General features: G+C 41.5%; 1 protein-coding gene across 1 annotated transcript in view; it reads left to right on the top strand.

Moving 5' to 3' along the window:
• adamts9 (ADAM metallopeptidase with thrombospondin type 1 motif, 9) overlaps positions 1 to 13117 on the top strand; it is a 46950-nt gene that overhangs the window by 20635 nt on the left and 13198 nt on the right. The window contains exons 23-28 of the mRNA XM_086291684.1: positions 1201 to 1320; positions 6592 to 6699; positions 6799 to 6966; positions 8309 to 8551; positions 9432 to 9593; positions 9728 to 9904. Of these exons, the coding sequence (XP_086147810.1) occupies positions 1201 to 1320; positions 6592 to 6699; positions 6799 to 6966; positions 8309 to 8551; positions 9432 to 9593; positions 9728 to 9904 (978 nt within the window). The remainder of the gene's footprint in view (positions 1 to 1200; positions 1321 to 6591; positions 6700 to 6798; positions 6967 to 8308; positions 8552 to 9431; positions 9594 to 9727; positions 9905 to 13117) is intronic.

The following is a 13117-nucleotide window of genomic DNA, read 5'->3' on the forward strand; positions in this document are numbered from 1 at the left end:
AAAGCTGTAAGAAGTCGGGTCATTTATCAGGTCATTATAGAAAGTAAACCCCAACAATCAGACGACTCCCTATGAGCAAGCACTTGGCGACACTGGGAAGGAAAAACTCCCTTTTAACAGGAAAAAAAGACCCTCCGACAGGACCAGGCTCAGTGAGGGGCGGCCATCTGCCACAACTGGTTGGTAGTGAGGGACGGCAGACAGGAAAAAAGACGAGCTAAATATAAAGGAAGATATGGTAACTGACTGTGGTTGGTTCTATCTATCTCAAGGGTTCCATGTAAAATGGAAAATTTTATTTGCATACTGACATGAGTAAATCTTTTCATTTAAAGAAGACATAATCTATCTTTAATCAATCAGTTTGGTTGAATAATTTTTATAGTTCTATAGCAGATCTTTTTTTCCAAGGCATTTAAAAGAGTATGCTGTATATATAGATTTAGAGCCACTGCTTTCATACTTGCATACATGCAATATGAAAGTCTACCCAGTTGATGGGTCACAGCTCAGCAAGAGAAATTTGCTATTACTTCTCTGATGAATTGGTCTCTAATGTAAATCATCGGGTGGATACACAGACAAGCTACGCTCGTTATTTAGCACTGAACTCTCTGCTGTTTAGAGTCACAGGACATGTCATGAAAATGAAGATACAAAAGCAATGGACAGTCTTCATAGCAGTGTTCCCAGAAAGCCCGTTATATATCTGTGTGCGCACCCATTCTCATTTGTGTACGTGTGCAGAACAGAACACCCAAAAATGCGAGCTATTTTGTGCCCCTCGTCAGAGGATGTGCACATTTTAAGGTATATTTGAAGTGGTTTAATGAAGCATGATCAAATGGTAGCTGAAGTTGCCGCCACACAAGTTTGACCCCGTTTCACTGAAGGCAGTGAGCCAGAAGAAAGCGCGGGATAGTACCCTCTGACTGAGCTGCAGTGGGAAAGCGGCCAGTCCAATGTATATGAATATCCTCATGTATGATTTTTGTTAGAAGACCTTTTTCTAAAGTGAGCTAACATTTTTTCTATATGCTCTATATACTCATGTGTGCAGGGGTTGCTCTGGTGGCTCCAACAAAACATCTGTTTTTTGCTTGCCTTTCTTGTCTTTTTCTCAGTTTTCTTTTTGGCTGACTGTTGCAAATGTTTTCCCATCACGCCTCCTTTGTTTCTTTTTTCTCTCTTTGAACCCAGTGCACTACCTCTTGTGGGCCAGGCTACCAGATGCGAGCAGTGAAGTGCGTGGTGGGCTCTTATGGTGCCGTCATGGACGACACCGAATGTAACGCAGCCACGCGACCCACTGACACCCAGGTAAGAGGTCTTATCGTCCTTTCTTTTCCCCCACAATCTGCTTATCATCTCCTCACTCTGAGAGCATTTTTTTTGCTCCGTGGTTGAGTGTGAAGGAAGAAGATGCACGCTTGTACTGAAAATGTACACAAAAAACCTGGCATTTCATTTCCACCTGGTCTCAATAAAAGCTGTCCCGCCTGCTCCAAATGCAGAGGGAAGTTTACCAGCCTCACTATCCCACCATAAAGACAAAACTCTGAGACAGAATCCCTAATATGTTTCTCTTGAAAACAATTTCACTTGTGTCATCTAGCTGACACTTGAAATGTTTGGCAGAAGCAATGATTGCGTTAAGCCTGGGGCACATGAGAAGGAGGTGACATGCACAAACACTTGCGAGACTGCACTAAATTCGAGTTTTTCTCTGTAATTTTTACTAGAGATGGCACGATACCACTTTTTTATGTCCGATACCGATACCGATATCATAAATTTGGATATCTGCCGATACCGATATGAATCCGATATAGTGTTTTTTAATCAACAAAACTGTTTTTTAAATATCTTGCTGCATTTTGTATAAGTTCATACTCAAGTTTAAAACAACAACTACACTAAAGCTATTCTGTTATACCTGTATGCAAAAAAAAATATTTCATAGTTCAGCAATACTGATCAATCTAATAAACTTAAACCTACACCATTCTCCCTATTCTGGTATTTTAAAGAGTACTTAGCATAAATATTAAGCAACCTAACTAATAGGGTTCCAACTCCCAGCAACAACAAAAATAAATAAATAAAAAATAGGGAACCACCCCTCACGCTCCACCTCATGATGCTTAATCGACGTAATCAACCTTAATTTGATGCAGTGTGAAAAAAAATGCACAGAAATCAATTATTTTTCAAGAAATATTAAATAGATTCAACATCTTTCTTCAACAAAATTGCAGACTGCACAGATGGTACCTTCCCAAAGGAAAAAGTACTATAGCTTACTAGGGTATATATATTAGACTTAATAGTTACTATATACAGTAATTGACTTCTATTCATTTTACATCAAATTAAAACTTTGGGTGTCAGATAATTATTTATTAAAAGCTAGACATTTTAAATGAGAATAAGAAAGAAAAGTATGTCTTTGTGCCCCCTTTTCCCTGTTAATGCCCTATCGGCCCCCCTGGCTAAACTTTGCTAGATCCGCCCCTGCACAGTTACCAGCGTCAGCTACGTAGAAAAAGATCCTGGTGTAGAAAGTAATATTAAATACATTCTAACAACAGCTGATCAAGCTTAAACGTGCTGCTGTTGTTCAGCCGCTGGTTTCTATGGGCTCAAAATGTGGTCATAAATATTTTGTACTTGTAAAAAAGATTTGTATGTGTAAAAAAGATTTGTGTGTGCGTAAAAAAGATTTGTATGTGTAAAAAGAATTTGTGTGTGCGTAAAAAAGATTTGTGTGTGCGTAAAAAAGATTTGTATGTGTAAAAAAGATTTGTGTGTGCGTAAAAAAGATTTGTGTGTGCGTAAAAAAGATTTGTGTATGTGTAAAAAAGATTTGTGTGTGCGTAAAAAAGATTTGTGTGTGCGTAAAAAAGATTTGTATGTGTAAAAAAGATTTGTGTGTGGACTTAGAAAAAAAACCCCTGCAAGTTACAAGTACGGATTTTTGACCCTATTTTTCTACCCTTCATCTGATTGGTCAATGTCATGTCAATCACACATGTAACAATCCAATCAGAGAACAGATGGGTTAGGCTGTCAGAGGGGCGCTTTTTTGAACTGCAGGTCCTTGAAGGGTGATACCGTTTGAAGCTGGAGGATCGCTATATAAATATCCGATAGCAGCTAGGTCCCCTAACTTTCAGTAGCTGTTGAAAGGAAAAAGTTGTGGTATATCAGTGGTTAGAAATAACATTATTACTTTAGGATTAGTTTAACACAAAGTCAGGGCTGACCCAGGACCATTACTGTGAGTCACAGTGCGCAGCATAAAAGTCCTTTCACATCGGATGCAGGATACGCTGCTAATGCTAACTGCTAACTAAAAGCAAAGGATCCAGAATTTGTTACGCTGGCTGCTGGGCTCTGTGGGTTTTTGCAGCTGCTCTACCTGTACTAGATGCACCTGCTCCTTGTCTTTTCTATCTCTGACTTTATGTCCTCTACAAGAGTTTGTTTTTTTTGCTAGTTCTTCAAATGTTCAATAAAAACATGTATGCTAATTCATAACGAAGAAAGCTTTGTAATGAAGACTGTCATTTCCAAAACACTGCCCGCCCCCACCCCGCGGTCCGCAGCGCTGTTGAAAAGGCTGTGGAAGTCCCTGTATTAAACACGTAGACCTGTGACATAAAAATCACCAAACTCGGACAACCACAGACTGTTTTCCTTCGTGGTGATGAAGGAAAACGCTGGGTTGGCATGTAAAAGGGCATTTATTCCCTTCAAAGACCTGCAGTTCAAAAAAAGCGCCCCTCGACAGCCAAACCCATCTGTTCTCTGATTGGATTGTTACATTTGTGATTGACATGACATTGACCAATCAGATGAAGGGAAGAAAAATAGGGTCAAAAATCCATACTTGTAACTTGCAGGGGGTTTTTTTCTAAGTCCACACACAAATCTTTTTTACGCACACACAAATCTTTTTTACACATACAAATCTTTTTTACGCACACACAAATCTTTTTTACACATACAAATCTTTTTTACACATACAAATCTTTTTTACGCACACGCAAATTCTTTTTACACATACAAATCTTTTTTACGCACACACAAATCTTTTTTACACATACAAATCTTTTTTACAAGTACAAAATATTTATGACCACATTTTGAGCCCATAGGTTTCCTCTTTCTGGTGCAAAGTGGGCCAAAAGCAAACTAGAGACACGGACTCGCACAGAAAAGCCGATCAGCTGATCGTTAAGCAGTTTCACCATTGAAGTAGCAGCAGGAGAGGCAGTCGCTTGTTAAGCTTAACGCAGGAATGCTTTACAAACATTCAGAGATGGACTTACACACTTGCTTTACTTCTCTCGGGGATAACTTTGTCGGAGATGAAATGCCGGGTTGCTAGCGAAGCTCCAAATGCTATCCAGACCACCGACAGGTCCCGCATGCCACAGCCGCTCTATCACGTGATGCATACTGCTCCGACGTGCTAACGTTCTGAGGTGAGTTAAGGCGTGTTGCAAGTTTTGTGAGGTGCTTTCGTGATATTTAATGGATCGGATTACATTTTTTATTTTTCTCCGATATCCGATCCAGTAATTTAGGTCAGTATCGGACCGATACCGATACGTAATATCGGATCGGTCCATCTCTAATTTTTACAAACCCCCAATGCACAATCTTTAAAAGATTTGTTGAATTTCTAAACCAACTTTCCCAGACATAATCAGACTGGGTTAAATACAAACAGTTCTTTATGCTTATAGAAGCATAGACAGGAACATCAGCCCACTGTTTGACCAAACCTGCAGCTTAAAACAGCAAAGTTTACCTACCCTGCTCTTACCTCAGCATACAATGGGAATTTGCTTATTATGGAAACCATCAACTAATATAAGCTCCTTTTAAAAAATGCAGTAAGATGGTTTGGGGTTGGAGTCCACCAGCCAGCTGGGTCCTTTCTGTGCATTTTCTCCAGGTACTTTGGCTTTCTAACTCAGTCCATAGACATGCATGATACAGAGATGATCTAAACTGACCTTAGATGTAAATGTGAGGGTGACTGGTTGTCTGTCTTTCCATATTAACCCTGTGATAGACTGATGACCTTCTATTATCTAGCAAACATATCATAAGAGCCTATCCCTGCTGCCTCCTACGATATGCAGCTGGGATAGGCTCCAGTTAGTTCCCTCCATGGATGAATGTTTTAGAAAGTGGTTGGACTGAAGGATGTATTAACTAATTTTTTCCAACTTACAAGCATTATTTTTTCAGACCTGAAGAAGCACTACCTTGCAATTTCTCTGTCTCGTTACCACTTAACTTTCCAATGATTCCAGCACCACGAGTGCACAGTTATTTACCCCCAGTTTGATTTTCACGCATGTTTTGTGTCAAAACATCCTGTATTTGTGGCAGCCATAAATAAATCAGAAATCACAGCTATATCACAGAGGACATGCTTCAAATAAATAATTACCAGTATTTAAAGTAGGCTAGTTCAAAGCCGTGCTTCTCCTCCACTTACCCATGTTGTAGACTGACAGAGGGTTATGTCAGTCTACATCATACGATGTTGGGAAATGACACTCACCCAGGTTAATTTTCTTGCCAATTGTTTGTGTGTGTGTATATGGTGAACTTTGCACACAACTTGCACAGAAACCCCGACAGAAACTTGCAATATTTTGAACTGAATGAGAGGTTTGTTTGGTCAGCGTATGGCGTAAACCCATTTCAGAGCGCTTAGCATGCAGACTCAGGATGAGGCCCCCCTCTAGTCACAGCAGCTCGCAATTCCGGTGCTTGGACCAGCAGAGACCGGTGACCAGTGACCCTGAAGCAGTCGCCCCACCTCGTTGTGATTCTAACCAGCCAGCCATGAAGTGGGCCACCAGGCCACTAGTCCCACCACCACCCTGCACCAGGGCATAGGATGAGAGAGACTGATAGATGGAGGGAGGTTTTAGTACAAGGTTGTTCATGTCTTGGATTTCTTGTAGTATATATTTGTTAATATTCTATTGATGCATGCAAATGCAAGTACAACAGGAAGCATGTGGAGAGCTTCCTGTTACTTTGTTTCTTTTTGGAGGCTGCATGCTGAATGTGTAGCCCAAGTCTGTGCGACCTGATCCAGCACTCATTCCTAAAGACACGGGGTCAGAGGGCACCAGAGGGCATATGGAGGGGAAAGAGGGAAAGGCGGAAGGTGCGGGACAAGGGGGTGGATTAGGGGTGGAGTTTACAACCACGCCAGCATAGGCATTGGAGCCCTGAATACCACTCCACTATGACCTGTTATGACAGGGATCAGGGCTTTATGCTGAGTGGCTTACTGCCACAATCCATAGTTTGAACTGACGGGGCGGACCCTGTTAATGTTGTTTTGGTAAGTTGAGGGGAAAGGGTCGATGGGAAGCATAACTACTCTCAAACGTAGAGCCGAAGGAATATAGTTTAAGTTGCTCACGACTGTCCCATGTCAGAAAAGCTATCTCTGATATTCATGGTATTTTGTTGTCAGGGACAGATGTTGTTACAGTATATTCATTTTGCTAATCACTGCATGAATGGGTGTATGTGTCTCTTCTTCCACAGGACTGTGAAATAGCCCAGTGTCCCAGCAGCCACCCTGTTCCCCCAGGGACCAAAGTCCCTTCCCACCCGGGCCACAAAACCCAGTGGCGATTTGGTTCCTGGACCCAGGTTGGCAGTGCTGTCACATTTTTTGTTTATTTTACTTTTTATCTGCTTTTCTCATTTGGTTGGTTTCCGGTTTCTTAATCTTTCTCTCCCGCAAAACAGTGTAGCGCCAGCTGTGGCAAAGGGACACGGATGCGCTATGTGAGTTGCCGTGACGACCAGGGCGGCGTGGCCGACGAGTCAGCATGCGCCCACCTACCAAAGCCTCCTTCAAGGGAAGTGTGCACAGTCGTGGCATGTGGACAGTGGAAAGTGCTGGAATGGACAGTGGTAAGAAGACCAACATGTGTATATGATTGACTGACTCAAATAATTCAAATAATTAAGAACTTGCAAAAGAGCTTTTCTGCTGACAAAATAATTATTTCCTTATAGTGACAGATTAACCTACATTGTGTCATCAATATTTGCCATCCAGATGTGTTTCTCCCCCCTCCATGTTTGCTCCATTGTTCACTGTAGACTCATTTTAACCCTGACAGCCAGTATCTGCACATGCTATGCAGATGTTAATGTGTTAGCCAGCCAGGATGTGGAGACAGGGTGGCAGCTGGAATGCGTGGATGTTAGACTGGAGGAGGGCTGCAGTGAAGTTATAGGAGGAGAGAGAGAGTGTGTGTGTGTGTGTGTGTGTGTGTGTGTGTGTGTGTGTGTGAGAGAGAGAGAGGAATCAGGAATGAAGTTCTTGAGCTGGGAGATGCAAGGGGCTGTAGTGAGGGGCTCCAGTTTTGTTTACAGATGTTTCTCATCAGAGCCTTAGCGATACAGTTCAGGCAGACTGCAGGTCTGGTCACCATACACATACACAACACACACAAGCACACAACCATGCACACCCACACATGTACTGCCAAGCCAAAGACACTGAAAATAAATATCCTAAATCATCCCAAGGCCACTAAAAATTTCAGAGGCCTATCCCATGTTTACACACACACACGAACAGAAGATTGACAACGGCAGATTTATAAACCCAAAGCAAATCATCTTTTTCTGGCTCGCTGTTACAGAAAAATCCAAACTGAGAGATTTTTGTGACTGCTCTCCAGCCAGTGCAGCTTGCAGCACAGTACAGCTCGATGTAGCGTCACAGTATATACATCAACTTAATGCATGCAGAACCATGTTACAGTATCTGTAATAACATGAAACATCGTGACAGAGTCATGTAAACCTCTGGATAGGTCATGTTTTTTATGAACTGCTGTTGCATAAGTGAAATGGATCACGCGAGACACTGAATGGACTCTGCTAGGGAGGAGCAAGATTGGAGACACCATTAGCATTTGGTGGAAGATCTGCCTTGTGTTATTTTTCTAAAAAATGTCTACTTGGGTCATTTAGAGTGATACTGTAAGTTTTGCTGTAACCTTAACACCAGGTTAAGTCTGGGTTAGCTCTTTGGTAGCATGAAGATGACATCTTTTTGTATCTGACATGGTTCTGTTCATCAAGTCTGGTTTGACCACCAGCAGGTCACAATGAACAGAAATGTCAAGAATCTGCTATCAAAGAAAGTCAGCTTTCCTTTTTATGCCAGTTGGATTTGTGTATATTTGCATTTACCTTTCCTTTTCATTTCTTCACCCTCTCCATGTGTTTGTGCTGTCAGTGCTCAGTCACCTGTGGCCAGGGAAAGACGACGCGACAAGTGCTGTGCGTCAACTTCAGTGACCAAGAAGTGAACGCTAGTGAGTGTGACCCAGACGACCGTCCTGCCACAGAGCAGGACTGTGCCATGTCTCAGTGCCCGTCCCGCTCCAGTGATTCCCGACCTCCGTCCTCACCAAACACCAGCACCAGGAACCTGCCACGTAGCCAATCCCACCAATGGCGGACTGGACCCTGGGGCGCGGTGAGGCTTCCTAAACACAACATCATGCTGGTCAACAGACCTCAGGGGTGTGATATTTAAGATGTTGCATTAATCTTGTGGGACCAATCACTTCAATAAGTAAAAGGTTGGCAGACTTTGTTACCTTTGTGCTAATCTAAGCTAACAATCTTCAAATTCTACTTAAATATCAACCATAAAAACTTCCTATATAGATCTATGCTCTTCTTACAGCAAGGGCAGAGTGAGGATAATTTGGACTATTCTTTTAAGGCGCCCTAAATCAAAGTCGTACCTATATATTATCTGTGCTTTGGAGCTGCAGGGTAGGGTTTAAGAAACATTGTGTAATGTCACACAGTCCTGAATAAAAGCTCAAAAGTTGGACTCTGTTCTTTAGGCCCTTCATTCTTTTTAGGATGAGATCTTTAGAAATAGCACCGAAGGACATTGTGACCTAAATGCCCCAGGCTATCCTGTCCCACTGAGCTCCTTCTCTGTATTGTTCCTGCAGTTTTTTTTTCTTTGTTGTTTTAACTGGGTTACTGATAATCTTTGACAAAAAATAGCCGTGACCTTTAAATAACTCTGGGAAGGATTTAAGATATTTCTGGTCACGCTTCCTTCCTCAGAACGTTATTTTAGAAGCAGAGAAGTTTAGCCATGTCGCATGTGACGTCTCTGCGTTGTCAGAATTTTGTGTGGGCTTTGTGTTCACATCATATACACCTCATATTACACATACTGTATGTGCACTGATTAATTACCGCGAGGCTGAGAATATGTTTGCTAATCGCTGCATTTAAACGAAGCATAAAATACCCACTAAACTCTTTTACACCTGAATAATGAGGAACTATTTTTGTGCCCTCTTATCTCTGTTAAAAAAACACAAAAACAGTGCTCCAGCACATGTGCAGGAGGCTTCCAGCGGCGTGTGGTAGTGTGCCAGGATGAGAACGGCTACCCTGCCAACAGCTGTGAAGATCGCAGCCGACCCAGCGAGCAAAGATCCTGCGAATCGGGGCCATGTCCACAGTGGGTGTATGGCAGCTGGGGAGAGGTAAGAAGGACACACTAAAGTAGTCTCACATAAGACAGGCATATTTTGACATGAAAACATGGCGGTCAGCTCCTTTTTTTTTAATCCACAAACTTGCATCTATAAAATGCGACCTCTCTGTGTGCCGTCCTCAGTGCACGAAGCCATGCGGAGGTGGGATAAAGACAAGGCTGGTGGTGTGTCAGCGTCCAAACGGCGAGCGTTTCAATGATCTGAGCTGCGAGATCCATGACAAGCCCCCAGATCGTGAGCAGTGCAATACTCAGCCATGCCCGTCTAACCCCCACTGGAGCACAGACCCATGGACCTCGGTACGCTCATAAAAAAAACCCAAAACCAAATACTCTATAACCGTTTTTTATTGTTGGTTTTTTTAACCTCACATATGTTCAAATGCATGTAGTCTTACTCTTTCACAAACAGTTTTAAAGAGGCAGGTTGACTGTGGTGCTTTTACACTGGAGATGTCACACTCCAGCTTCTCCAGCTTTTTACCTTTAACCCCCTCCACTTACTGCTCCCTCTCTGCAGCCGGCAACTGCTCAGTCAGTTTTTCCTCAAGACATTTGGAAAGATTCATTTCTGTTGCACTTGAATGGCAAACATGTGCTTAATATGCCAAAAAAGTACGACACACAAAAAAATAATACTTCAGTGACAGCTGTGACCGTAAGAGTTTTTTTCATGAGTAGTTAGAAAACTGTTGTTGAGCCTCGTACTAGTTTTCGCTTCTTTTTATTTTAATAATTCAGGATTACGTTGTATCACAATCAAAGTTAGTTTTGTAAAATATTGTTTTTAAAAGATAATTTATTGAGAGATGTTTTCCTTTTTATCTCTTGTAAATAGTATTAACTTTAAAAAAGTGTCTTATTTGGTGTCTTAGCTCTTTGTATTCGCACATTTAGCCAATCATTGTTCATATGCAAATACTGATGAATGTTTTTGTATATCAGGAATATACAATATGCTGCCTTGTTCTTTTATTATCCAAAGAATGGCCCACGATCTCCACGTATGAGGTGCTACATGATATAGTCGATGTTCTGTTAAGAACGTAAAAGGCACCACCTTACATATTGACTGTATATGGGCTGTAAACTATATATACATCTTTGTACTATATGCATCTATGAAATGGCTATTATATTAGGAATTCAATTTGTTTTAAGGCACATGTAGAGAAGTTACTAATCTTATTTAGACACTTTATTTTACAGTTTATGTATCTACCCCCCTGAAAGCAACAACGCTGTTGTCCCGTAATGACAATGACAGTGAAGGAGACATACGTCAAGTCAAAAGTGCCTGAAACGTCCAGTATCAGTAGTAAACACCAGCGAACAGTGGCTGTACTGCCACTGTAAAATAAAGTGTCTCTTTCCGACGAGTTTGTGGTAGTTAGGCCGGATAGCCTTTGTATTCCAGTTTTGGGTTTGCACCCAGAATTCCTTAGTGTGGCCAAAACAGTAGTTTTAAATCCTTCAAAGGTGCTTAATATGAGTGTATTTATATTATGTTAGTTAATGTTTGCTTTGTACAGTAAGTACTTGGAGTTGCTATATATGCTATGCTCAACAATACCTCACTTGGAACAAAACACAACTCAACTAGCCATTAAACAATGATGACCTGCATAACAGTGGTGCTTTTTCCAAACAAGGGAGATATGAGATATAAATATTTTTTCAAAAAGAGAACCTTTAAATTTTTTTGGTTGGTTAGGTGTTTATTGTGGCACGTTGCCTCTTCTGTACTTTTTTTTTTTTCCATGAGCAGTTTGCACTGATCTGATTGATCAGCTAAATGCAAAGTGTATCACAGATCTGATGAAATAATGTTTGAATTGTCTTTGACTGTCTCAACTTTAAGAGAACGGGCTGTTAAATGTCATGCTTTGAAACATGTAATACCTGTGACCACAGGGGAAGTTAATGGTGTTTTGTATTCAGAGCTCTTACTCTGAGCCAACCTAATGTGTCTACCTCAGTCTCTGTTATGATTGCCCCCCCTGCCGTATCTTGCTCTCCCTTGCACTGGAGGGATTTTGGCTGGCTAAGATTAAGCATGAGTTATCGATGCTACCCTGCGCAGATGCTGGCCCTAAACACAGATCTGTAGCGCGTGTCATCTCCTGCCCCGTAACGCTTAACATTACTGTGAGGACGGTTCAAACTGATCCAGAATCTGTGGTTAGGGTCAACTTTGCCTGAAGCCCACCCAGTTGACTTCTCTTGGTCATAAATGTCTGTACCAACATCACACCTTATTTTAAGGGCCTGTTAACACAGCAGTGAGTACATTTTTACCACACGTCATTTACTAATGAGAACTTTTACTTGTAATGACTCCCACGTGTGACTGTAAGGCAGCACAAAACCAAATCTAGGTTGAATCAGTGAAAGTGGAACACAATAGTGAATTGTATCATAATCCCCTCCAGTTTCATTTGTCAGTCTAAGCAGTCAACCTCTTGTCGCAGAATAGCAGTATAACACAAACACTATATCAACAGGCTCTTGAAATAAGTATAATGTATGTCTCTTATTCACAAATGGCAGTATTAGTCTATGTTTCAAGAATATTTCTGTATATTTATGTAATTACTTGTATTTATTGTTCATTCATTATAATGTTATGTCAATATTTAATTTTTTTTTACAGATTTGTTGGATTTCTGTTCATTTGCAGAAAAGGTTACAATTAAAGTGAAGTAGAGGTACTATCGAAGGCTTTTTTTCATTCTTGCCTGAATAAAAAGGTTTACATCACATACAGCGACCACACCGAGGTCGCTTTAAATTGAGGGAAAGACACGACTTAAAACTTGCTGGTGATTTGCACTGACTGGCTTTAAAAATAAATGAAATGCTGAAATTGCAGTAACTGATCCCTGCGCCAGCCTTTAGCAACATTCATTAATGCTAATAGCATCAGTGCTTGCAACACTATACTCCTGCTGCTAACCCCCATATTAGGATTTCACCAGCCCAAGCTTTTTGATAATTGCAGTGTGTTCATGCAAAGGAAGTGGCTTTTATTGTTTAGTGCTTTAGGTTAAAAAATGAGAAAAGAACGCTTGCAAATAGGTTATAAAGAAGTCCTCTTTTCACGAGCGTTACCCTTGTTGTTTTATGCGCTCAGGGCTTCTGATGACCTCTGTCAGCGAGTATGTTCTCACCATGTGTCAAGAGTTCAAAGCTGTTTCCATTAAGGTAAATCTCAGTCCTGCGGGACAATGCCTCAGCGTACTTCCCATTGCATTTACTGTGCTCATTCACTCTTAATGCACGCTGAGGCTTTTTCGGGGAAGCTCGGCTATGGAGTTGCTAGCGCCCTTTGCCCCCTTTCTGGCAGGCCCCTCTGCTCTGGTCTAATGCGGGTTAATGACAGTGGACCATTGTGGGGGCCTTTGACAGTGACTTGAATAAAAGGTGGCGTCAGCAAGACTATTCAGTGGTGCATTGGCAGGTCAAAGGTCACATTTGATCTAGTGAGGGGCCCCATCCTGATTCATCCCTTCA

This window comes from Aulonocara sp. 'chitande type north' Nkhata Bay, linkage group LG5 (genome assembly GCF_057382095.1).
Source record: "Aulonocara sp. 'chitande type north' Nkhata Bay isolate Kocher_YH1m ecotype deep benthic linkage group LG5, A_spYH_male_GT1.1, whole genome shotgun sequence".
NCBI classification, from domain to species: domain Eukaryota; kingdom Metazoa; phylum Chordata; class Actinopteri; order Cichliformes; family Cichlidae; genus Aulonocara; species Aulonocara sp. 'chitande type north' Nkhata Bay.